Source organism: Monopterus albus, unplaced genomic scaffold (assembly GCF_001952655.1).
Source record: "Monopterus albus unplaced genomic scaffold, M_albus_1.0 scaffold229.1, whole genome shotgun sequence".
Lineage (NCBI taxonomy): Eukaryota > Metazoa > Chordata > Actinopteri > Synbranchiformes > Synbranchidae > Monopterus > Monopterus albus.
Window position 1 is genome coordinate 86,123 of NW_018128109.1, and position 26,978 is coordinate 113,100.

The window sequence follows — 26,978 nt, forward strand, 5'->3', positions numbered from 1 at the left end:
ATTTACAGTGCCTTGCGAAAGTATTCGGCCCCCTTGAACTTTGCGACCTTTTGCCACATTTCAGGCTTCAAACATAAAGATATAAAACTGTAATTTTTTGTGAAGAATCAACAACAAGTGGGACACAATCATGAAGTGGAACGAAATTTATTGGATATTTCAAACTTTTTTCCTTCCAGAATGGTCCTGTATTTGGCTCCATCCATCTTCCCATCAATTTTAACAATCTTCCCTGTCCCTGCTGAAGAAAAAATTACAGTTTTATATCTTTATGTTTGAAGCCTGAAATGTGGCAAAAGGTCGCAAAGTTCAAGGGGGCCGAATACTTTCGCAAGGCACTGTAGATGCCTGTCGTTCACATTATGGTATCTGTTTCTTTGTTCAAAAAGTTAATAAAAATATTTCTGAGAAAAAAAAAGTGTTTCTCATGAGGAGACAAGGTCACCTTGTTTTAATTGTTGCCCAACACACAACAGCACCAACCAGTTCTGGCTATGAAACAACCCTAAAAGAATCCGAAGTCTGCTTGAATTCTTTATTTTTAAGGTTTGAGGAAACAAAAGCAGAACATGGGGCAACTAAAATGTGTGAGAAAATGTGTGTGAGAGTGTTTCTAAGAGTCTGGTGCTTTCGCTTACATCACCATCATGGATGGTGATGTAAGCGAAATGTTCTAACAACCTAAGTTATGTTCTAACAACCTAAGTTTTAATTGACCCCTTGTACATACACACTATAGAGAAGTTAGTACACACACACACGCTATAATAAAACTGTTCCCAGTTTCACACACACAAACACATGTAAGCAGTGTAAAAACAACACTTCCAATGTGTTATCTCTATTTGTAAAACAAATTCAGAGGATTAGTTAATTACTGTTTTTGTCACTGGAAAAATCCACCCAAAGTCTCAGCAGTTAAGCTCAGGTAAAGAAAATAAGATTTTCATCCTGTGCATGTGCAGGATTTATATGTTCATACAAATGTTTACTCCATTTTTAATTAGAGGTGAGCTCTGAAAACAGCAGTTTGATGTGAAGCAGCAACTGGACAGCTTATCATTTTGTTATCACTGAGGTTGATGACATGTTGCTGAAAAATTTAGACAAGTAATTTTCTTCAAAGTTGGTTTGAAATGTATTAATAGGCCTACCTTTTCCATTTTGGAAAAGCAAATTTAGCTATGACGAAGGATGACACCCACTTGGTAAAGTGGTAAGTAAAATATCCCTTTTTTAATATAAAGCCCTGAGTTGTGTCTAAAAAAAGCTATTACTTTAGTGGATGAGTCCAAAGAGAAGAAGTCTTCTTTCTAGAAGTAGAGGTCAGAAAGAACAAAAGCTGAGAATTTTAACCAGACCTCTGGGACTGGTAAATATGTTAACCAACATATGCATACTGAATGTACAATAATCATTTGTATGTATGTACTGTGTGTGAAAGTACTTCCTTATACATTTCCATGATAAGGGTTAAAGAATATATCAGAAGATAAGCAAGAAACCATGACTTTATAACACTGCAGATTGCCCCATCACGCAAATCCAACCACAGACATACACATACAGTATATTTATGGATCTATGTACCGTATGCTATGTGTTGAATTGTATTCAGTAAAGTGCTGCTATAGATGAGAGGCCTGATTTCCTGCTTTGTTGGCTACCTTGTCATTACTCAGCGGTTGTTTTGAAACAGAGCATGTCTGTAGCACTCCTTACAGGAGGGTTGTGTGGATCCTCTCCAAAACATGACACACACATGCACAGTCACTCAAGAGGCTGATGGTGCTGTGTAATTTGTTCTGGCAACTAAAAGCCAGTGACTGGTTCCTGGAGGGTTCAGCTAGCAGACTGCAGCTGCTCTCAGATTTTCTCCACAAGAGCCGGCATGTGGGGTAGAAAACATCTGCAGTTAAAGAGTGTACAGCAGGGAGTGACAGGGCAGATGGAGGAGACAGAGGGTAAAGGTTATGAACTCAGGCCAAGCAGGGCAAGATTATAGCTGTGACTGAAGCAGTCTCATGAAACAGTATGTGCCTTCCATTTGCCCAATCACACACACACACACACACACACACACACACACATACACTCACACAATGATGGCCACTGGGAGCAACAACTTGGGGTTCATGTTTCAGATAAGGACACTTCAACATGTGGAGCCAGGGATCAAACCGCTAACCCTGTGGACAATGTTACTTCATTAATAGTCCATCCTTTATGAAGTGTAATTTTATCTGAGATAAACAGTATGTACTGTACATAGTTTTTACTATTAAGGCATTTTTGTCCTGTTAAGAAAACACAAATCACACAATAGCAAGGGATAAAATACACCAGTGTGCACGTCAGATACACAAGAGCTGCGACATCCAGGAAGTGACTCTTTGTTCTTTTCAAAAGAATGAGCTTGAGTCACAGAAACCCTCTGCAGCATGATTTGCAGTCTGCGAACCCCTGAGAGTGCAGCAGATAAGCAGACAAATACAGAAACAGTGATCTCCTGAGGAAAGTCTCACACTCAGAAGGTGTTCAAAGAGCTGTCTAGAAAAATCTACTGCTCATCCTGCTTTCCCATAAAAAAGACCTCACAATTTTGCATGGGTATGTATACTCTGACTGCATGTGAGTAGGTGAGAGTGCATTTGGATGCTTGTGCCAACGTCTTCTCGGTTTTTGCTCCCTTGTAATTATCTAATCCTTCACCAATCACACTGCGTGTGCGAAGTGCTGAGTCAGCTTCAACCGGGATTTGTGGTTGGTGCAATGGGAATTTCTTTGACACAGAGTTTCCTGGCTTAAACTGGGGAGGCAGGCAGATTTTTCCAGCACAGGGGGGAAGAAGACCAGCAGGTGGCATTCCCAACCCGAGCTAGATGGATGGACAGATGACAGGACTGCTGGGCTAAATAAAGCTCAGCTGAGTCTTTGGCTTTCACACACTAACAGAGTTGCAGCAGTGCAACGGTTTGTCATCAGCTCCCTATTTCAACACACATGCACTTTGATCTGTCATCTGTGGCAGGCTAAAAATGTTTACGTCCCTGTCACATGCTGTATAATGATCAAAAAACTCTAAACTGTACAACAGTGAAAATGTAATATGGAAATAGATTCATATTTGCTAGCTGAAACCTGGTCCAGCATATAGCAGCCATAAAGAGCTCAGTACTTTTCAGAGAAGTTAAAAAATATCTTCACTGGCTGGGGCTAAGTGAGTGTGAACTCCAAAAGACTTTCTGATTGAGTCCTCTCCTCTCCAATGCCCTCCAGCTAAATTGTTGTGATAAACAACAATTTATATATTTGCAGATGCAATATGTTCAAGAAAAAGACAAAATATTTAAGAGCACATTTATTAAAATGTGCTTGGCTAAACTAAAGGAACCTAATACAGACATACATACATGGTCTTCCTCCCACGAGAAGGGGTAAAAGTACTTGACAGGAAACAGGAAGTTTGTCTTGTCATAAAGTAGACAAGACCTGATGTTTGAAATGTTTATGAGCCCCACACTAAATTCTCTGGTCTCTTGTGCTGCAAAATACAACTGATGAATAAACTTTATAAAGCCTTCCTTACAATGCCTGCATCATACTGTAGGGATGTAGTAAAAGTAAAAGTAGCAATACAACAGTGTAGAAATACTCTATTACAAGTAAAAGACCTGCATTTAATTTGTTACAAAAGCATTAGCATCAAAATATATTAAAATTTGCCTACAAAAAGTAAAAGTACTCATTAAGCAGAATTCCACATTTTACATTACTACAGGCCTATAGTGCTGGGTAGCTTCTGAATTTCCTGTTGAGGATCAATAAAGTAAACGTAGCCTAACTAAAGTTATCATGCAAATGTAGTGCAGCAAAAAGGGCAGTATCTGCAACTAAAATGTGGTGCTCAAAGTATTAAGAAACAGAAAATGAAAATACTCAAGTAAAGTACAGATAATTCAAGTACGGTCCTAAAGTAACGTTAACTGCTTTCTGTCTTTGCCAATGAGGTCATCACGTCCTAGTGACAGTGCGTCAAGCTCGCGCTCACACTGTCATTAGACAACACATTACACAATACATAGCTATTGTAGGTCTATGAAATAAAAAGTGATACAGTTATTCAGGTGCATATGGCCTGGTAACCAGAATAACCAATTAAATTGCTGAAACCAGGAGCTGGTAAACTATTTACAAATACTATTATAAAATTTTGTCACTATATGAACATCACAGAAACGTAGGCAGAGAAACAAAATAAACTATCACAAAGTTTGCACAGACATGAACAATTAACTCAATTTGTTCACTTGAAGTTATACAGGTTATACAAACACTGTTGAAACAAACAGCAGAATCTTCTTTTCGTCTCAAAGTAGGGTATATACTGATATGTGCCATACAATGCCCCGTAGGGCAGTCAAAGTCAGAGGAGCACACCGCCATGCGTAAGAGTGGTCACGAAAGGCTCTGTGGCGAGAAAAGCCCCGCCGAGTCGAATGACTGAAATCAGTAAACTACCGGTTTCAGTAGCCATTCAGGCTGTTGAAAAAGTTCTTAGACTTACTGGTTTGGTGAATAAATAGAGTTGAAATCAGTGCTCAGATAGGAGCATCGTCAGCTGGAGTGGACTGAGTTGGTCGGTCAAATTAAAAAAATGCTTTGGGAATGGATAAAAACCACAACGCCGGGAGGTCCCCCCGCCCCTCTCTCTGAAAAAAGCCAAACAGTGAGCTGGCTGAGTGAGCTCAGTGCGTCACTGCAGTAAGCTCAGCCCCGGTGCGCGCATTGGTGTAAACCCCCTCTGTCGTCGTAGTATTTCCTCAACAGGTGGCTGCGGCTCGACTGACCCAGTATATGGAGACACACACTGTTAAATAAATAAACAGACAGATGTAGATAGAAAGCTAGATAGGTAGACTTGCCTAACCATCTGGATAAATGTTTCATTCCCTGCACAGTTAAAAACAGCTTAAACTTTTTATTTTTTTCATTAAATCAAATTTTTTATTATTTTCATACACAAATAACTGTGTATGAAAGGCTTCACTGTTGCACTACTGTATATTTCACAGTAGAAATCTGAACTGTAGAAGGAAAGAAAGATGCATGTGTTACTAATTTGTTCTATTCAATGGTCCCACTAGGTCAGGACAGTCTAATATGCCAGCCCTGGTCTCTTCAAACATCTTCTATTATTTAGTCGCAAAGAATATGCTATTTTACTCAAGAAATTAAATTGCCCATACCCTATTATTATATTTAGCTGTAATAGTTTGTGTCCTCAAATTTAGGGTCTCTGTAACAAGAGTCACAGTACTTGAGTTGTGGACAAAGCAGCTCCTTTAATACTGTATAGATAAGATAAGTGAACTTTCACTGTAACACTACATACTGTAACTTTTAGAGGAACATTTTAATTATACTAGGGGACTTTAAAGCAGCCTGGAGACACATCATGTAAAATCTGACACCAGTCAATGAAGCAGATTTTCCATTGGCCCGCATTGTTCTGCTGAACTGAACCAGTGAGTCAGTGTCAGTCAGTGAGTCACAACATCAGTCAGTCATTCTGGTGACACAGCTGAATCTCATTCACTACACAGAACTTCACTGTGTAACACGTCATTTGAATATTGTGTGTGGATGTGAGGGGGCTGTTACTTGTGTGAAGGGTTTCATTTATATTTGTGTGTGTTCATTGAACACTCCACATTCATACAGTTGTCTTCTATAGCTACACTGCGGGCCCATCGTATGCACAATACTCTTCACTGTGGCTCAGTGGGTTAGAGTAAACTGAACAGGGGAGTGACACTGAAGCGTGCTGGTAAAAATCACAGGGATAACATTGTGGCTGAGCAAGGAGAGCATCAGAAGACATTAGTTACTTATTTAGTTACTGTACAGGGATTTGTAAGGATTTTATAGGCATCAGATATTATGCTGCAAACTACAGGCTTCATTATAAAGTGTTACCAAACTTATTTTGCTGTAAGTTGAAATTTTTAAGAGACCCACAGCTCACCAGCTTAAGAAAGCAGAACAGACACAAATGGGCACCAGTGAACTGATTTAATTACAAAGATGAACCCACAATGACAAAACAAAAACAGGAAATAATGCTGATAGACTGGAACCATAACAACTGCAAAATGTTGGCCAGAAAGAGTTATGACCAAGTGGGTGTCATCCTTCGTGTAACGAGGCAAATGTCAACAAAGAGGTGACAAGGTTACCAACGAAAACTCTATCTCTCTGTCACCCTGGTAACAACAGAGCCCATACTGTCTTCTGGAAAGATCTATGACAGGTATAATTTAAACGTGACTGACAGCACACATGGGGGGGGCGACAATAAAAACAAACCTTTCACAAATATATAAAAATATGCCATTAGATTCATATCAACAATTGAGGAGCGTGGGAATACTATTTACAGAAAACAAGGCAATATATAGCAATATTTACAACAACAAAGACTTCGTTCACATACAGGCATGAGGAGGTCACTCACAAGTTGCTGAAGATGACAGTAATGACACTGAAGTTCATGTGAGGGTGAAAATAAAGTGTTGTGTTTCTTTAACTGACACACAGTATGCTTCATTCTCTCAATCCTGGTCTAATTACCATTCAGTATTCAGTTTTACTTCAAATCTAAGATGTGGTGTGCTTGCACGTGTGTGTGTGCTCGTATGTTGGTAATCAGAAGAAAATGTGAGCCAGTACAATGGGCTCAGCCCCTGCAATGCAAAAACATTGCTGAATATGGGATTATTCAGTCATTTATACTTACATGACAACTGAGGAATTGTAAGAGTAGGCTATATTCTGAAGGCAAATGTTTTCAGACTTTTAAAAGAATGTAACTTGAATTGAAAGTTACTGACTTTTAGTTGTTTCAGAAAAAGCATGAACAGAGCCTCCTACCAAAAATGTAGAACCATTTTTGGCCTAGTAGGCTACACTGAGTAATTATGTTTTACCCAAAGATCCCAGAGCTTGAAAACACTAAAAACGTAATAAACTTGGAACACACCAGCAAACAACTATGACCCTTTTATGCTGCCCAATTCGGAAATACTGCTCCAACACCCTCAATGTTTTACTGTTCACAGAAAAACTCTAATCTCCAATCTGAAGGGAGATCTCAATATGTGTACAGCCAGCATATGTAGATGACAATGATTTTTATTGGCCAAGTATATTACACAGACAAGGAATTTGTCTCCAGTACAGAACAGAGGCAGCCATCTGTGGCGCCACCTCACACACACCGATGGTGGCACTGTCTCCTCAAGGCACTGACCTGGCCATTGGGGGCAACATGGGGTTCAGTGTCTTGCCCAAGGACACTTCAACACATAGAATGGGAATTGAATCCCCGACCTTGCAGTTGAGGGATGAACACTCTACCTCCTGAGCCTAATCCCCCCAGCAGCTTCATTGGTAACTTGGCAGCTCTTGGCACAGACTGAAAACATTACTCGTGAATTATATAGAACATAAAAATTATACTAAAATACATGAAATTTTATGAATGGTCATTTTAGGACATTAACTACTTTGCTTTCTTTCCAAGACTTATAAAATACTAATGTCAGGAATCTACAGTCAGAAGACTGCTCGCTTATCTTAGCTTAGCATAAAGACAGCTAGTCTGGCTCTGACTAGGGTTGACTACCAGCACCTTTAAAGTGCTTATTTGTTTGTTCTGTACAAAAACCGAAGCATTAAACACTGTAGAAAGTCACTCTCTGCAATGGCACAACCACAGTGACTCATTTATCCACTTGCTTTTTGTACAGATTAAATAATTAATGCCACTTTTATAAAAAAAATAGTTAGCTAGAAGTGCTGATTGGTGGTTTTGCAAACTTTACTCAGCTGTATTTTTTTACAGGCTACAAGCAAACAGGAATTTTGCCTCAAGTGCCACTAGAGATTCACAGAAAAGCTCCTTTTCAAATTAATTACAGCACATTTGGAGGATGTACAGGCACACTTTTTCACTTTTCCACTTGAAGAGGCAAAAAGCTGGATAGCTAGTTAGCAGCAAACACAATGACTAGCTAATCCTCTTAAGTGTTAGCCCCACTCACAGGGGGAGAGTTAATTAACCTACTGTGGATGTACCTGGAAGGGGCAACGCTGAGGTGATGTGCCCAGGTGGCTGCTTAAGGGGCAGTGAGGTTTTCTAGGCTTAGAGGGGTCAAAGACAATCACCACTTAACCCCAAAGCGTGAGGCTAATGTGTGTGTGAGCATTGTGTGCAAGGACAGGTCAGAGTAATCCTTCACTTCCACGGTCATCTGCTGTAAGTGGAGGAAGAGCTAACTTTTTTACTCTGTGTGTGGTTGCTTAAAATGGTTTAACTAGCCTTCTGAAGACATGCAGCAGCTCGGCGTCCTCTCACTGAGTGTGTATCGCACACTCTTGTCGCATAAACAAACCACATGCATCTTGTTTTCCAACCATCAATACTGAAACCAGTGTTTGTGTGGGTTTGTGCATTACATATAACAATACATCTTAGTGGTATACTTCATGTAACAAACTGATTTGAAACATAGAGCACATCTTGGCCTTTGGCACCTAAACAGGTGACAGAGTGACTGTGTGCTCTGTTAGAGTTAAGTTTAGCTACAACCCGAAGAAGGTTTTGCAGTTTCCTCTAGACCTTCTCCTTTATGGTCCTGTCTCCCTACATGTATGAGGTCATACAACTCCAAAATAAGAACCCTGCATTATACATTGTACCATCCCATGAGTGGACTAGTATCATTACATCACTAGTGTACATGTCTGTCTGCCTGAGCCAAAATATGCTGGTTTATCTGTTCTGGTAAACAACTCAAAAAGAAAAAAAAAAAAGTGAAAGCTACATCATCTATAAATTAAGTGCTGTAAAAGAAGGCGCTAAAATCAAAACCATAAATACTGTACATTAACTATCCTCAACTGCTACTACAACCGAGCATCATCTTTATAGAAACCAGCAACACCTGTGTCCATTTCCCTGTTGACAGACCACCCCTGAAATTTAAATTTAATGGCAAATAAAATATTTCCAGATCCCTTAATGTTTAAACTTTATAAGGCTTTGGCATAGTGATGTTAAAGTCTCCAATGCTCCATATAAGTTCATGCCATCTTAAACTGGCAGTGGAAATTAAATAAGAAAAACCGATGCAATGGGATTACTTGTAGCAAACACACATTTATGTTTTTCACAGTCTTCTGATTTATGTGAGTCCATGCATTAATGCATGTGACTGTATGCATGTGAATATGTGACTTATAGTCTTGCCACATATTGCACTTAAATGTTGCTATCACTCTCCTTCTACAGCCTATTTTAGCAGTCTCACATCTATTAGCAATGATCGCGAGTGTTATTTCAGCCTTGCTTAGGCCAGAAAGATCTGATCTCAGATCTGTCATTTGGAGTTGTTTTCCTGACTGGAGCGAAAGGCTTCAGCCTTTAAAGGCTCACAGGTGTCAACTGAACACCTCTGCTAATCTTGAACTTTAGCTACAAAAATAGATGCAAATTCAGTCTGTGTTGGTATATTTCAGTTAGTTACCATTGAGATATTCATATATTTGGTTATGATGTTTTCCTCTGATCATCTAGATGCTTTTTGTCTGAAGCTCAGGAAGTAATGGAATAAAAGGTTCATGTCCAAGTCCAAGAAAACAGAGCACACGTCAAACAATAAGGACACTCTTCACTCTGGACAAGTCGTCTTCTTTTTTTCTTCATTTGTTCTCAGTCTGAACGTATGGCTACATGTGAAAGTTTGAAGATGCAACACATCATTTCTGCCTTCTGTCATCTTCTGTCTCTCAGGTGAAGTCTTGAATTTAAAGATTTCTCTACTAAATACTCGCAGATGCCAGAAAAACAAAACAACTCTGTGAGGACCAACACACACCATCAGCAACATTAACACAAGAAAACTGGGAGTGATCATATTCACCAGTGAGTCCAGGAGGGAGCTGACATCCATATTGTGCACACAGAGACCGGTGGACCGAGCAGAAGACCAAAATAACAACACCAAAAAGTGAGGAGTGAAATAGGAGAAAGAGCTTGTGCGCCATTTTCAGCTAGATAGAGGTTGGGGTGGTTTGTTCAAACTGGGGTTGACTGTCTCAAACCCTCCAAAGCAAAAGATGGTTGGTGCTGTCATCCCGTCCGACTGTTTCACTGCTATTGGTCAGTCTGAAGTCCTCATAGCCATCGCCGCCAGAAATGACAAGGTGGTTGGTCTTTGGAGGGTTGTGGGCTGAGGCTCGGCGGCGTGAGGAGTCATACCTTTGGAGGTTCTTGTCAACTGTGCTGCTGCTCTGGGATTGGTTGCCTAAAAACAGAGAGGAAGAATTAAATGTTGAGAAAAGTATGTTCCAGTTCACAGTGTTCCCACTCTTTTCAGGAAATAATTTTCAGGACACTTTATATGGCGTAAAACTGTGGTGTCAAATGGGGATGACATCCTAGACTAACAAGTTCTTCTGTGTGGAAATCATTTTTAAATCGTGTGATAATCTATGATGATGCTCTATAGATGTTTTATGACCAATTGATTATTGACAGCTAATGCTGAACACCCTAAGCTAACAACTAACTAAGCCTACGGAAAACAAGCCATAAGCCTGTAGCAGGGGCAACCCTGCTATTCTAAGCTTATCTCACACAGCGCCCTAATTTCAGCTGCCAGCTCATGCTGAGATCTGACAGTTTACTCTTGGCAAAAGGAAAATGCAAAAATGTTTTCTAGGATGACACAGTGTTTTTCCAGGACATTGTACAATTGATCTCAATTTCCATGACTTTTCCATGACCGGAAAACGGGCAAAAAAATTCCCAGGTTTTCTGTACATTTTTTCTATAAATATTTCTACAGCAAATGTAGAAAAGTGTGCATACAAAACAAGGTTTCAAAGCACATGTGTAAATGCATACTGTGTGGAAAAAATTATTGAACTATGAAAATATATTTTAAAAAGCAGGGAAACCTGTGGAGTCAGTTGTTGCAGAGGGGAGGTTCACGTCAAACCCTTCTGGCAGTTCAATTGTTGTCAGGAACCGAACATGGCCCGTATGTCCATGAGCTGAGCCCATCGGCACCAGGGGAGATTTTAGTGTCCCAGCACCAGTTCCTGAGCTCACTGCTGGGATTGCCAGAGTGAGGACGACCCCTGTAGAGGAACACCATCTTGAAATATGCTTTGGTTTTGAATCCAATGAATAACAATCAATTTAAAATTTGACAGTGCCACCATTTAAAATATTCACTCTTAAATACTGTACTTGCAGGACATTTGCTACTAAAAAGACTATATTAAAAAGTGTCCTAAATAAAAAGGATTGGTTTACCTAGTTTTACACTACATATTGATAGAATTCATTTTTACCCATTTTTAAAAATCAAAATACAAAACCAACAGTTTACTGAATATGACTAAACACTAAATATTTTAGTACAGCATATGGCCCTTTTTATGTTGTTTGGATGAGGTTTTAGATTATTTCCAGGGCTTTGAATGGCTGCCCAAATCTGATTTAATCATGAAATAAAAATAGCAAATTGGTTTAATTATTAGGATCGTGTTTTTTGGATCTGTTAGACTAAAAAGTGTGTTTTCACCTGCACTGGTGCCGATCCACAACAGGTCCTTACAGGCTAGCAACGCTGTGATTCTCAAACAGGCGGCCTTATGCTGTCTGATGATTGCATCTGCCCCTGAATGAAGAAAGGGAACAGAGAGAATAGGAACGAGGTCACCACAGCGTGATGAGAGGGGTGAACGTGAAAGAAAAAGACAACATCAAAATTATAAAGAGCACCAAGAGGAAACGGAAATAAACAGATGGGTGGAAAATTAGGTTAAAGAAAGAAGCGTTAAGGAAAAAGCTCCTGTTGCTGAGCTGTTGCTGGCATCTGACAGTCAAATAAATTCTGCATCGTTACTCAGTTCTTGGCTCATATTCAGTCAGTACATGTGTTCCCAGAAGGGTTCTGCCCTGGATATTTGTATGTGTGTGTATTCATATTCCTCATGTGTGCCCTCACCTGCGAGCATCTTGTGCACAGCAGGTGCAACGTCCACTTCTGTCAGGCTCTCCCAAGTCTGAGCGTGGTACAATTTGACCTGCGCACTACCCTGCAGTGCCAGCCACACACCCTGACCGTACACCACCATGCACGTCACACATCGACTGCTGTCTGTGCCCACCTGGAACCAGTGCTGGGAAGGAGGAAGGAAGACAGTACTGTTACACACCGGTACTCCTCTTTATGGTCTGTTTGCATCATCTTTTATTCAACTGCTCCACCTACCTCTTGTACCAGTGTAAATGTGTTGATAATAAGGACTCTGTTCTGTGAGCCACACCACAGCTTCCCTCCCACAGGAACCATTTTGGTGACAGGAATACCAGGTGGGCCTAGAAGTAAAGTCTGAGAAGACTGAGGGTCCCAGAAACTACCTGCAGATTAGATTTGCATGAAGTAAGGAAAAAACAGAGCGAAGACAGAAATAAAAAATGTTGTTTTTACCTCATCCTCAAGACCAGAGCAACCGCTATTGTTGAGTGTTTTGTGAGAATTTGGAACCTTTACTATGGTAGCAGCAATTTGAATAAAATGAAGTGCTGTGTGCTACAGCTAACAGAAAAACTAAATCAGAAGAAGCCAACAACAACCAAGTGTGGTGCCTTTCAAACCTCCCTTCCCTCCACACTCCCAGCTTACCTGCTTCTCTCTGATAGACAATCACCTCTCCATTGGCTAAAGACACAAACACTTTGTTGTCCAAATACCTGAAGAAGACAAAAAAGGACGGATATAAAAACTATAAGATCAAATCTTCATGTATGCTCTACAAGAAAATAAACCAAACACATTTGAACCCAGCTACATCAAATTCCATTACACCCCATTTTCTTCCAAGCTTTCCACATTCTGCATTTTTAAATGTATAATACAGCTTTAATTCAAGTAATACTTTTCTTTCTTAAAGCAAACCCAGTAGCATAAAGGCAGACTCACAGTATACAGAGGATGGAAGCGGAGTATTGCATCTTCATGCTGTTTTTACGGTTGCGGATGTTGTCCGAGGACTGATACACATGGATGCTAACAGAAAGCAAAGCATCATAAGAAGGCAGTAACAAACACTGACAAGTAAGAAAGATATATGTGTGCAAGACCTGGTGATTTAAAACATTTAATTTCATCTGAAAAGTTACAAGCTACTTTAAAAACCCCAAAACATATGCTGCATGTGGCAGTGCATCACACACCATCCATCCTCTGTGCCAAGCCACACTGAGCTTTGATAGGCCTCAGGGTCGATGCTAAGCAGGTCCTCCAGACTCGCCCTGGTAAAAGAACCCCGGGAGGAACGGCGCATGGCGCGGCCGTCCACGGGACTCTCTGCTTGGGCTCGACTTCCTCCGCATACTGCCAACATCCCCGGAGTACCGTATGAACTTGCCGCTGGGAATTCCTGCTCCTCCTCACTGCTGGTGGTCTCTGTAGCCATGTCCTTGGAGCCTGGACCGTCATCATCTTAGAGATAAAGCAGAGCGTGAGGGTCTGAGAGGGATAGTAAGAGTGTCCAACTGTGTGTGTGATGCATTTTTACTCACTGCCATAGCTGGATGAGATGGTGGAGTGACTGGCCTGACTCTGTAGAGTGGAAGAAGGACTGGGTGAATCCTCATCATCTGTGTCATCACTGTCAAATGGAACAAGCTCTGCCCCTGATCCTGGAAACAGTCAGTGATCAGTGCTGTGATATTTATATCTAACTGAAAACTGCACAAACAGGTAGAATACAAGTGAGTGTATTTAAGAAACACCTTAGGATAACACAGTATAAGACCCAATTAGATAGGAAGTCTTTTTGCATGTCGTGCTGTAAATATGTTTATGGGCCAACCTGTAGGTTGCTCTTTCGGTTCCAGAGATGAATGGGAGATCGATATGTGGAGCTGCTGCTGGGTGTGGCCAGGTGCTGCAGAGGTCGGGGTGAGTGCAGGCTCTGATCCACGCTCCCTAAGACATGAAGAATGATTTCACAACAATGAGTTGTTTAAGTACTTGGAGAGAAACTGAAGCTCGATATACACTCACTGGCCACTTTATTAGGTACACCTGTACTATTGTTTGCATCCAAAGCAACACTTCCACCTTATCACCTGTGTTTATGAAGCTCAAAATGCCAGCTGCAGTCTGTCCTCCACTACTGGTATGTGTTAACCATAGTGAGCATTTTACATGCAGCATTCTTACAACCCCACTGCCGACTGTTGTGCTTTTAAGTCAGCGGGCTAATTTGTTTAACCCTCCCTGGGCTTCAGCCCTGCTGTGGAAATGCAAATCACAAGGCGCCCAAAGGTCACCAGGGGAAGGTTCTTGGGCTTTAGTTCCTGGGAATAAAAAGTACCAGGAACATTCTGGTGGAAAGGCAGTTCAAGTGTAGCCTACCTCTGTATCTGTGCATTCATGTGAGAGTGAGTACTTGTGATCACTGACCTTCCCTTGAGTCCTGGTACAGCAGCAATGCAGATGATCCGTGCTGAACAGACAGCGATACAGGCCTCCACTGTAGGCTCATCTTTTATGTTCAACAGACACACCTGGAGAGGAAACATCATCTTAGCTCCAGTAAGCTCAGCGAACTGTGACTGGCTGTGTAATTCCCATCAATGTATATTATCAACATATACTGTATAGTGTTTTCTCACCTGTCCCACGTATCCATCACTGTTACACACCCACACTTCGCAGCCGCTGTCAGGACAGCTGTGGCTGGGTGAGGCGCATGAAAACTGGAGACAAACAACAATACATGATTGGAGGTATACAGACAACTTTGTCTGCAGGTATGAACTCAGCTGATGTAAAAATGTAGATGTGATATTCACTTTCTCTGGAAAAACCACACACACACACAGCGCTTTCGGTTGTGTGACAGAAAAAAGAAGGTAAACATATTAAGCAGGAGATATTTCCTGTAACTCTCACCTGCATGAAGAAGCTAAACATATTAAGCAAGAGATATTTCCTGTAACTCTCACCTGCATTCCACTGCGTGTCTTCATAATAGGAATGGCCTTCAGAAATTCTGGGTCCCACTGATCCTTATTCATAGCTGAAGAAACATGAATGAATTATAATCAGATTCAATAACAATAAAATAATAAATGAAGCATTCAAAGTAAACGTAATGTTTATTAGCAAGCTACAGTATAGTCAATAATCTTTTATCTCCCAATTATAAGGCTTGTTCTCTGACCTAGCTTCTTCTTGGCTTCCTCAAAGGCCTGTTCAAAGTTGGAGCGAGCATCAGGCGAAGTGAACTCAAAGACAAAGGTGCTCTCAGCAGAGGCTGTGGCAAACTCCAGCTTTGTCGGCAGGAAGGTCATACTGAAGGCCAAAGACTGCTTCTCTGAGAGCTCTCTGTGCACCGATGCCATCAGATCCTTTATTACCTCATCTAGAGACTGAGGCAGAGGGCAACAACCAAGAACATATGAAAAGTTACTACACGTACAGTTTCTCTGCTATGTTTGCAGTGTGACGATTTTATTGCTTGACAGAATAAAAGCTCAAGAAAGATCAAAACTCAGAAACATGTGACTGCCCTCTGCACGTGTGTGTTGGTCCACAGTACCTGGTGTGGGAAGCTGAGGGTCTCGGACAGTTTGCTGACCTGGCCCAGTGTACTGAGATCTTCGTCTAATCGACTGATCATCTTCTGGATGCTCTCCTTGTTTGTTGTTTGAGTGGAGCCTGAGACAAGGGAGAACCAACAGTCAGAGGACCATACAACAGTTACCAAGAGCCAATTTTCACATTTTAACTGAAGCAGCAAACATCTTAATGTGAATCTGAGCATTTCCACAATTACTGGTGACTAATAAATGTTATATTAAGCACTACATGAAATCCCACAGTTTTTCTACACATAAAGAGTCATGTGTAGTCATTTAAAATAAGACAGTCTTACTTTTCACCACCTCCACATCTTCTAGAGGAAGTTTCCACAGGAACTTGTATTTGCTGGAGGTATCGATCATACTTGCAGCAGAGTATCTGAGAGAGAGAGCAAGAGAGAGAGAGAGAGAGAGAGCAGCAGAGGAAAGGGACAGAGAGACAGGAAAAAAGAAAGGTGTGATGACAAACGGAGGTAAACAGTAGAAAACACTGTCACTCTGTGTGAACGTCTGTCCTCCTCTGTCAGTGTGTTTACACTATGTGTGTGGTACATACAGGCTCATGGAGCTGCGTCTTAATGAGCCAGACTTCCTCTTGAGAGTGGTGCAAATGATCAGATCACTGAAGAGGAAGAGAGAACGGTCTTTCTTCCCACCCACTGTCTTCTACAGAGAGAGAGAAGGGAGAGAGGAAGAGCTCTGAATGTTTTACCGTACATTATTGTAAAAAAAACAAACAAACAAACAAAAAAAATAGTATTAGCAAATGCCTGCTAAAGTGGTGACTTAAGTAGGATAGTGAGTAATATCTAAGACAGCAATTTCTAATGCTGTTTGCATATAATGTTCTATTATTTTGACCTATTTTCCAAAAACGATGCCACCAGTTTCTGCTACTTTAATAAAAACATTAGCCAATTCAGAAAGCATTTCTTACCGCCTCCATGACCATCTCCTGTCTCAGGAACTTCCTCTGGGGGTTAAGAATCTAAGAAAAACACAACATTAAGAGAGAGTTAGACACTATCAAAATAATTGTAAACTGTTACTGCCTATTATAATGTAAAAATAAAGGTACTTAGTGGTACACAAGTGTAAGCAGTGAGAACCACTGCAAAAGATGTTTTTCATTAATCATTTCTTATGGCACAAGACTGATGAGAATGAGAAGTCAACTCAAGCTGAAATGAACAGCTGACTAATCAGTTGCTCCAATTAAAAACTAATCAGCAACTATTTTGGTCACTGATTCATAATTTAGGTTGTTTTTAGGCAAAAAGGCCAAATATTCTCTAGCTCCCACACCTCAGTTGTGAGATTTGCTGCTTGTCCTTGTCTGACATGATAATAAACACAGCAGAGTATAATCCTATCTGTTAACAAATATGACCTCTTTTTTTTATATACATATATATATTTTAGATTTTCTGATAAAGTATCAGTTAACCTAAAAACTAAACAGCAGCCAACAATGAAAGCAACTGCTCTAGCCCCAAAGCCATCAGCTACAAACAGAGGTTTGTCTTTGTGATATACTTTACATAGTAAATATCTCACATGTTCAACTCCTTCTATGTGTGCCTCAATCTCCTGAATGACCCTGGCCTCCCTTTCTGCCTCCTCAGCAGATCGACGGCTCTTATTGATTCTCTCAGCCAATCGCTTGATGTCCCTCTGGGCGTCCAGCAGGAGTGGATGGTCTGGATGATCCTCTGGGGTGTGCTTGAGCAGGTCCTACAACAAACAACACAAACGCAAATATATTCATCTCCCTTTACACAAGCTTCTTGGTACTAAACACAGAATGTGGCTAATTACATAATACAGAAAGTTAAAGGTTAGATTTATAAGATAATTCACCTTAACCAGAAGCTCATATCGAGGAATCCTCTGCACGGGCTTAATCATCAGATCACCCAGAGCCTGTTTCTCCTTGTTCTCACGCATGTTTTGCTGTTGGAGTGAAGGAAGAAGGAGAATGGAGACAGAGCGTGGACATAAGGGGGTGAGCCCAACTAACAAGATAACTGCCTCTAAAAGTAAACCAGTGCTGCACTTCACATCTTCACCACAAGATGGCGAAGTGGTTCCAGAGTAGAAACCCTGCCTGACTTACAGTAAAGCTCTATGGGACTGTAAACTGAGAACATGACAAGTGTTTATCAGCAACTTGGACTGTTTTTCCCCATGCATTCATTTCTAGTGGCACAAGACAGAGTCAAAGTGTACAAAAGTGTTTTACCAAATTTAACTGGGCATAGCGCTAAAATGTGAGATAAACTAGTTTAAAGAGACGATTTATATAACATTTCAGTCATCCAGAGCTCCAAAGCAGGGGAAGAGAAAATGTTCCTCAGATAAAATTTGATTTATAATTGGCAATAATAGAAGAAATACTTCATTTGAATTTAGCTCTTGTCAAGTTTCAGTTCTCAATTCATAAGGGAGTCTACAACTTTAGTGCACAATCAAGTGTCTCTTCTTTAAAGTCAAAAACCCAGGGGCGTACAAGCAAGGACAACGACAAGGAACAAGACAGGAAGTACTCACACACATTAAATACAAAGCTGAAACTGACAAAACAGATACAACAAAACGCTTTTCAGTATGGCAAATGACAAAGACAGAAAGCAACACAACTTTAATCTTCATCTCTTTCAGTAAAGTTTCAGGCTCTAAAAAGCTGGTTTTAAGGCCTTTGTACCAGACAAGAAAAGGTTTCCAGACTGGCTTCCTATTTTTTTCCCCCAAATAAGCACAAACAAATAGCCTCTCAGATGAAACAAGACATCCTGGGCCTCAGTCAAACACTCACCTCCAGAAACTTGTGAAATGCTGGCTTGGCCTCCTTGGCAATCCTCACAGCATCTTTAGCATTGAGAAAGTTGTCTATGTACGCTGAATACATGTTAGCAAGGGTCTCTTTGGAGAACTGGAGAAAAAAAGAGAGGATGATAATTATGTTACTACTTTACAGCAAATTTAAAAATTAGACTGTTTTTGTTTGTAAGAAAAGTAAATTTTGTCTAGTTTTGTCTATTTGTAGTTAAATCACAATCATCAACAAACACAATATTTATAAGCTGATAAAATACAAACAGTCATGATCTTTCATGTCTTTATTGAACACACACATTAAACATACAAAGTGATGGTAGAAAAAGTAATGGCATCTGTGTATTAATAACTGGTGGAGTGGTGAGAGAATACAATAATTTGTTTTAGCTACATCAAAGTCAAAAGTCTGTATCATGAAATAAGTCTAGTGTGACGATAGTTAGACAAATCTAGAAAGATTTACTGCTGTTGCAAGAGAATTCTGCAAGTAACACTGGCGGCACAAAGGCATTTCCCACCGTCTGTACAGCACTGACACTGCACATCTGCTCTTCAAACAGCAAGTCACGAACAAAACACTGCCCCGTGTGAGGCTCGAACTCACGACCTTCAGATTATGAGACTGACGCGCTGCCTACTGCGCCAACGAGGCCCACAGAATGCTGCGGCTGCTGCAGCTTTAAGAGCTGCAGTGAGAGATAAGTATGACTAGGCAAGAGGAGAGAAGAAGGACACGAGTGGGGGTAGGAGGCTCAGTCTGAGCAGTGTGTGTGCGCAACAGCTTCACATGAACAGGAGAAAACCTACTGCACCTTTCTGCTTGCAACTACCTCCATTAATGTTCTTATGTTTCTGTCTCCTTAATTTGTATTTAAAGACAGGAAACCTAGCAACATATATGTTTATTTATTATGAATCTGTGAAACTGTCTCAGGATTAATGAAGTTTTAAAAATTAAATAATTACATTTTGTAATGTGGAATTCTTCACCCAAACATTAATGGCCTCCTTCATTTTCCATACTGTCTTTGTGAGAGTTTGTGAAACTGCTTGATTCGAGCTGAGAGGTGTTGAGAGTGATAACAATAGCATTAGCATAGCAAGAAGAGAGCGATGGTCGTTCCCACTCAGTAGAAAACAAAAGCTGTGGCGATGCATTGTGCATTCTGCTCTATTGGCGTGCTTGTAAAGAATTTGTGCTTCTTCTACAATGAATTTCTGCCTGTATTCTTGCTTAAAGTTTGTCCAGGTCATCAGCTTGGACAGAAGCTGCTCTCTCTTTCATTCTCGAAACCTAAAACCTGACATTTAGCCTGATGTTTTCAGAGCACTGTTTTTAAAGTCTAGGTTGAGAGCCAGCCATGGGTCATGGGAAATTTTGAATGGGTAGCTGAGAGGTCACTGGGAAAACTAAATATTAAACAAATGTTCCAACTATAGTTACCGTAAGAGTGCCCATCTGTCTAAAAATGCTTTCAAAGACTATTTTATCAACACAGCTCCAGTCTACATTAAAACGGACTCTATGCTGTTGGTGAAAAATACTCATAAGTGCTTTCTGATGGATAAACTAATGGAGACGATGTTTCTACATGAGCTCAAACAGATATTTGGGGTATCTCTACTGTTCCTTCTTGATTTCTGAGCAATAAATAAGAAGCTTTGCGATGAAAGAGTGGATATGGACACGCACACAGACATTCATAAATCTTCTTCTGTGTTGATGTCTCACTTAAAATCTGATCATCATGTTAAGAACATGAATGTTTGACTTTAAAGTACAGCAATGTGCACTCTAATTTGACATCTCTACTCACTGATTGGATGAGGAGGTGTCCGACGGTCTGCCTGTCGTGCCACTGGCTGACACAGCTGGTGACTTGGTCCAGGAAGAGCTCGTGGTGCTCCAAGATCTCTGGGATCTGGTAAAACATCTCGTCTACTAGCAGAGGGTCCACTATGGAGCTGCCGTCTGGCTGTTTGAGAGGACGCATGTAACCCTGAGGGGACAGAACAGCCATTTCAGGTCATTCAGGTATGGATGATCTACAGGCTATATGCTTGTGAGGGGTAATGTGTATGAAAATTTCAGATCAAATAATACCAATATTAATTTATGTAATCAACTGAAACAGCCCTAAATTACTATATGTATGCATTTTCATCCTGTAATGTGAACAAAAGCAGCATTAACAACATTTTCTATATTCATCTACAAGAACAAGAACATGTTCTTTTATGAATCTAATTGTGTTATTGTAGATTTTACAAGAAAGAGGGAGAAGCAAGAGCAAGCAAGGCGTGTTTTCTGGGGAAAGAGGAAGGTGGGAGGATGTTGCTCTCCCCTCCATGGCTTCTCCTGGACAACAGGGCTACAAAAATGCTATTATTAGAAAATGCCTTTAAATATTTTGTTGCCAAGCATCCCTGCTGCACACAGGCCCACGCACACACACGCGCAAAACAAAATATTTCTGCTTTTGGCAGTTTCACCTTAATTCCAGACAGTGACCTCACAACAGGTCAGGTGTGTCACACACAAAGAACATGTATGCACCACTGTTTGTGTGTTCTGTGTTCACACTCAATAGACAAGCTCTGATGGTTAGCTTGTGCACATTACAGGTATAAGACAGCCGGTTAAAGCCCTGGATTCAAAACCCCACTGTAAAAGTATAGAAACATTACCATCAAAATGTAATTAAAGTACCTGTAGTAAACACCACACTGTGTAACTAGCACTTTACTGTCATAGTTAGTCAAAACAAAGCTAGTGTGACAGTTTTGTGAAGCAGTTCCCAACCAAAAGTGAGGGCCCTGCAAAGGGCCACAAAAAACAAATCTGAGGGGATATGAAATAATTTATAGAACAGGAAAAGATATGATACACAGAGATATATGTATTTTTGGTCTTTTAATGAATACACACACTGAGCAGCCACTAAAGAGGAGATAAGTGGGCCTTTCTGCTATTATATTCCATCTATTATCCTAGAAGCACCTGTTGAATATAGGCCCAATATCCACTGTTTTTTAAAATCTCTATTTTTGTCAACACAAGCTCTTGAGAGAAGTATCTTTATCTGTTAAATGTTACAGTATGTTCACAGCTAAATGCCAATTTGCCTGTGTCATTTTTAGCTGTAAACATTTACCTGTGGTGGCCAAAAATGGCACAATAAAAGTGGTGAGAGTGAGACAAAACAGTAAAACTGCAAATTGGAAAACCAAAACAGTGATCTGAAAGACACCGAAACATTCTGTATGGCTGAGGGGAACTGGAGAGTCGCAAAATACTCCTCTGTGGGCTGATCACTACAAGCAAGTTTACTCACATTATGCACAATTATGTCATTTGTTGTTATTATAAAAACAGCTCATATTAATTTCTCATGATCTCAGCTCGGTGGACACAGCAGCAAAACAAATACTGATTACAGTGATACCAGATGACAAAATGTGCCCATTCTTACCACTGAAAGTTGCTCATGTGGTACGTATGGCAAGAAACTTTTTACTCTTACACGTTTGCGACCTGCTGTACAAGCACAGTAGAGATTTCCTTGCTGCCCCTGGGTACGCCCACTCAGCGGATTGACTTTACATTGGGTTGATTTCACAAAAATAAAACTCAGTATTTTAGGCTCTGGAAAAGTTTTACAAATATACTATAAATCCTCCATAGATTAAAAATGCATGATACCAAGAGTGGTAACTGACCTGGCCTGTAGTTCAAGGTATCCTGTCAACAGTTTTATGGATGGCTCTTTTGCCATTCGGTTCTATGGAGACAATACATCTTGCACCCCAGGGGAATTTTTTGTCGCAGCACTATGGGTGGCTCCTGGGAAAGTTTAGCTGAACAGCTGAGCAGTGGTACTGTATCTAGTTTTCATACTACATACATGGGTTATACACAAAAACCTTCCCTATAACTCTCAGAAAAAAACTGCAAAGTATCACATTTCAACTCTGGACAGTGGTGCTGTGGAGCGCTTTCAGCTGAGCCATATGTGACACCCTCCTTCACTGAGACATCTGCAGTCACCATGGTAACATTTCCTGTCCCTGTGACGCCATGGCAACACAGCCAAGGATTATTCACTTTGTGCCCCCCTCTCCACCCCCCACACACACACGCATATGCAGAAGCACAGCAAAGTCAGTGTGCATGTGAGATGTTCACACAAACGCACATTTCAGAAAAATGCACAGATGAATGCAAGAAACGCACACACTGCTCCCACACACAATGACTGGTGACAGGTTAAACAACAATGTAGGGACATCATAGATAGGGAAGGTGAGGAGTGTGTGTGTGTGTGTATGCTAGTGGCCCTTTTTGGACAGAGAATCCACTATACTGGTGTTAAGTTGACCCTTCTTTATTCTTTCTATTCAGCTTTGCCTATTTACAACAAGCTAAAAAAAAAAAAGCCAGTGTAATACTGCCCCTGTGTTCTTTTTACACAGATACTGGCATCCAGGTATCGAGTGTGTGACTTTAATCTTGATGCCCAGTTTGACAGAAGCTACAGCTCACACATCACGTGGTGGGTGAACAGAGCAGGGAAGCGCTTTTACTAATCCTGCACATTTATGACATGATTAAGTTGTAGTGCAGCATGTATGGCATGTTAACAATTATCGTCATGGATTCTGTTTCTTGCAAGCAGTGTTTAAAATTGAAATCATCCAGCAGCGCATCACAGAAGCAACACTTCATCAAAATTTCACACACCTTCACTCACAACCCCCCAGCTGCCTCACCACCTTTACAAGGAGTTCAGTCCAGAACAGATGCACCAATTTCAAGTGGTGGAACAGACCAGGAAAACATATGGCACGTTGTTATAGTGCATTTGTAACTGTGGCTTAAATTTGGTGATAGTTGAACTGGATTCAACTTTTTCGCTTCATAGGCCTGCGTTGTTTTGCAGGGGGCCCCTGTGGTGCTGGTGCTGGATGGTCAACGCAATCCCCCCCCCATAGAAATGAATGGAGAGAGCTACGTTTCTTCACACCTTTGAAACTCTGTCTGAACACGGCTTTAGAACAAAGATGGATGCAGGATACAAAGAGCTTGTGTGTGTGTGGGTGTGGGGGGGGGTAGATAAAGCTGTTGACAGCGAGATGTGATGGGGTTATAGCAGATTAGCCTGTTAGCATGACAGGATGAATGACAATAAGTGGATTACACAATACCTTTGTTACCTACATTTGTTATTCATGTCCTCGGCAATCTGTGACTCCACAATGGTGTGTTTGTTTTTGTATGTATGTGTGCTGGGTTCAAAGTTCAATAAGACAGAATGAGTCCGCCAGTGAACACTACTCATTTATAAGACCAATAGTTGTGTTTATGCGTTACCTGAATTAGAGATCGTAGTGACTCCACATATGACTGCTCTGTGTCCACGAGGGTCATCATCACATGTTTCCTCATGTCCTGTGAAGCCAGAGGAGAAACAAGGAGGTCAGTAATCAGCACTTTGCATTTGTCTCTCACACTCACATTTTATACTTGTTCTGTAGACACAGACCAGTATGTCAAACACAAACAAAGACAGACATGAACTGACACATGATGCCAATATCACACATAACTCAAAGATGTCTTTAAGGCCTTTCACAGCTTTTCAAGGTCTCAAGGTGTTATAAAAGATTAACTTCAGTTTTCTTTACCTCCCATCTGTGGGTCCATGCTACATAACCACACCGTCACTAGGCCTTTGCTGCATGTCATCATACCCACTTCTCTCACTCCCTGTGTTTCCTGTCTGTGTCTTCACTGCACAAACTATCCAATTAAGGTGAAAATGGTAAGAACACATGAGCAGGAACATGAGCCCTATTCAGTGATATCTGTTTGGATCTTACTTACTTTCCAACTCCAAAAGATGTGAAAACATTTTGGAGATGCAATATAAAAACAAACTAAATTCATATGAAGAAAAAGCTAGAAATTTGCTCCTGCAACCATGTGTCTTGCTCAAGATCTAACATTTGTGACTGTCAAGGAACATAAGGACGATCATGTCAGTACGATTCTTGTAAGCATGACATCTCATGAACACCTGGTGGGAATTTCTTCTAATAAGGCATCAGTATCTACTTGGACTCAAAGATGAACTGATTAGATTTTGGTGCTTAAAGGTCAGTGACCTCACTTCTGTCCCTAAGCCATTAATTTGACAGGTTGGCAGATGCATACAACCATGTTGCGGTAGCTCAAAATATTTTTAACAGTATGTTGTTATAGATTTCTGTATTACTTTCTCTAGGATTTTGTGTTGCCGCTTACTTTTTATTTGACCTTGGTAGTTCAAAACATTTTATGCCTCTGAATGAGACAAACTGAAGTACACAAGGTGTTCAAAGATTATGCTTCCACTTTTGGAAAGAAAGCATAATCTTTTTTTCCACTGCCTCTCTTTTATCAGTGATTTAGTAGAGTTGTATTTTGCCAACAAAGGACTGAAGCTATTCCCATTATTCTCTAAGTACTGCACCTGCTTTCAATTTAATGCCATCAAATATTGTGTATGGCCACTTTTTTCCCTCTCTGTGACATTATCCACCAACATAAAAGGCTTCCCAAGTTGAATTATGAGAGACAGCTGTAAAAACTGCAGCTGCATCACCATGAGGTTAGGAGGATTCAGCTTTAAATAGTTATATTGGCCAATAGGGATATGTTTCAGTCCTGTGTATCTTTGTTTGTCTGTCTCTTGGTGGAATATTTCAAAAACATGTAAACAGATTTAGAGGCCCTGCACATCCACATGAGTTATGTACCTCATTACACCTCGGCTCAAGCTGAAGGTGTAGTTACAGGACATCACAGGACTCCGTGTCTTAATGGGATTGATAAAGGTGTAATCACCGACCTGCACAATTGGCAGACTAATTATCTGCCACTATGTGTATTTTGATACACAACTGTATCCGAGAGCAAATTTAAGGTTTCTCTTGAAAAAAAACAGCTATTTTTTAAATAAATAATATTACACTATAAGGATGAGCGGCACAGCGGTACGGTGGTTAGCACTGCCGCCACTACTGCAATTTCCTCCCACAGTGCAAAAACATGCAGGTTAGGTTGCCGAGAGTTAGTCACTCTTTTCTGAACTGTAAATATGAACCTGGAGTGAGTAGTTGGTTAGCTTAGCTTAGCATAGCTTAGCATATGACAAGACACAGGAGGAAACAGCTAGCCTTGATCAGTCCAGCGATTAAAAAAAAAAAGTGCCTGCCAGCTCACTAATTCTTGGCTTGGTCCAGTAAGCACCTGGAATCGCCTGTAACAAAGAGAGCAAATAAGCTTATTTCAAATGTTCAAACTATTTATTTAAATAGTTGTCTTATTTTTTAAATCAAGGACAGTGTTTAATAATATAACTTCTACTACAAACTTTTAATGTGACTTTTTGCTATATTCACCTTTCTAAGAAAAAAAAAATACTGATAACTGAATCTGTGATATTTTTGTAATTTCTTTTATACGTGGCCAAACTGCTTGAATATGCACCTCAACATCAGCACAAAAGCCTGGGTTTTCCATTACAAAGCTACTGGCGTTATTTGTGCAGAGCCATTATTGTCTGTGATTCATGCTGAAATTATTTCAATCAAAGCCTTAGCGACAGAAGCAGCTCTTTTCCTCTCATCACAGTGCTGTCGTCACACCTCTCCACCTCTGCCGCCTTCATCCACCCTCCCCTCACCGGCAGCTGTATCCCTTGGCAACAGCCCGGCGAAAGAATCAACAGGCAGCCTCTCAGCCCAAAGAGAAAGCATCCTCATCACCTATTTCTCCCTTCTGTCATCAACACACCCCTGCGAAACACCAAGACCTTCACATCTCACTCATGTTTCAAGATGGCAGCTCTAAAAATAAAGGACTCTTTGCTTTCGCTTCTTCTTCAGCTTCTGCCTTTTGGATGCATCATGTAATTCTGCCATGCAGATGCAGTGCATAAGGGTGTGTGTGTGTCTGTGTACTCCTTAGCTGTGACTTTGAGCACACAGACAGCTCTGACCAACACTATACTGACACTCTTATTCAGACAGGCAGGCACACAAACTATTGATCCAAACACTAAATCTCTCTTTCCTCTCTGGAGCTCCTCACATCCACACAGTCACTTAAAATGACCAGTGTTAAGGTGTGTAATTAGTCCTCCACTGCTTCAATATTTATATGTACCTGTAAAAAGCCCAGCAATAGAATATGTAGTATGTATACTGTGTTGCATATAATTAGAGCTAAAACTGCTGATTTGGAATTACAGTAACAGAAAATGAATTGGCACCAATTTTGAAAATCATTTAAATATTCCTTCAAGAAACGGTGCCATAAATTTAGGTTTGTCTAATGTGAATAGATGATTGTTTTCTTTTC

At 40.6% G+C, this 26,978-nt stretch overlaps 2 protein-coding genes and 1 non-coding gene across 6 annotated transcripts in view; all 3 read right to left on the minus strand.

The window, feature by feature from the left end:
• The window catches only part of relt (RELT TNF receptor), a 24,446-nt gene extending 19,630 nt beyond the window's left edge, over nucleotides 1–4,816 (minus strand). For both annotated transcript variants that reach the window (XM_020619938.1, XM_020619937.1), the window contains exon 1: nucleotides 4,568–4,816. The gene's annotated coding sequence lies outside the window, so the exon portion shown is untranslated. The remainder of the gene's footprint in view (nucleotides 1–4,567) is intronic.
• Nucleotides 4,817–6,065: 1,249 nt separating this feature from the next.
• arhgef17 (Rho guanine nucleotide exchange factor (GEF) 17) overlaps nucleotides 6,066–26,978 on the minus strand; it is a 52,696-nt gene continuing 31,783 nt past the window's right edge. For all 3 annotated transcript variants that reach the window (XM_020619947.1, XM_020619949.1, XM_020619948.1), the window contains exons 2-24: nucleotides 23,946–24,023; nucleotides 20,392–20,574; nucleotides 18,552–18,668; nucleotides 17,597–17,689; nucleotides 17,294–17,470; nucleotides 16,674–16,724; nucleotides 16,293–16,402; nucleotides 16,030–16,115; nucleotides 15,694–15,812; nucleotides 15,316–15,523; nucleotides 15,098–15,171; nucleotides 14,765–14,848; nucleotides 14,553–14,656; nucleotides 13,957–14,072; nucleotides 13,664–13,783; nucleotides 13,316–13,583; nucleotides 13,062–13,148; nucleotides 12,765–12,832; nucleotides 12,351–12,499; nucleotides 12,084–12,258; nucleotides 11,658–11,753; nucleotides 11,026–11,208; nucleotides 6,066–10,370 (exon numbers count right to left, since the gene is read on the minus strand). In XM_020619947.1, coding sequence (XP_020475603.1) covers nucleotides 10,162–10,370; nucleotides 11,026–11,208; nucleotides 11,658–11,753; nucleotides 12,084–12,258; nucleotides 12,351–12,499; nucleotides 12,765–12,832; nucleotides 13,062–13,148; nucleotides 13,316–13,583; nucleotides 13,664–13,783; nucleotides 13,957–14,072; nucleotides 14,553–14,656; nucleotides 14,765–14,848; nucleotides 15,098–15,171; nucleotides 15,316–15,523; nucleotides 15,694–15,812; nucleotides 16,030–16,115; nucleotides 16,293–16,402; nucleotides 16,674–16,724; nucleotides 17,294–17,470; nucleotides 17,597–17,689; nucleotides 18,552–18,668; nucleotides 20,392–20,574; nucleotides 23,946–24,023 — 2,955 coding nt within the window. In that variant the 3' untranslated portion in view covers nucleotides 6,066–10,161. The remainder of the gene's footprint in view (nucleotides 10,371–11,025; nucleotides 11,209–11,657; nucleotides 11,754–12,083; nucleotides 12,259–12,350; nucleotides 12,500–12,764; nucleotides 12,833–13,061; nucleotides 13,149–13,315; nucleotides 13,584–13,663; nucleotides 13,784–13,956; nucleotides 14,073–14,552; nucleotides 14,657–14,764; nucleotides 14,849–15,097; nucleotides 15,172–15,315; nucleotides 15,524–15,693; nucleotides 15,813–16,029; nucleotides 16,116–16,292; nucleotides 16,403–16,673; nucleotides 16,725–17,293; nucleotides 17,471–17,596; nucleotides 17,690–18,551; nucleotides 18,669–20,391; nucleotides 20,575–23,945; nucleotides 24,024–26,978) is intronic.
• Nucleotides 19,154–19,226, minus strand: trnam-cau (transfer RNA methionine (anticodon CAU)). Its single transcript has one exon. It is a non-coding gene; the product is annotated as a tRNA-Met (tRNA).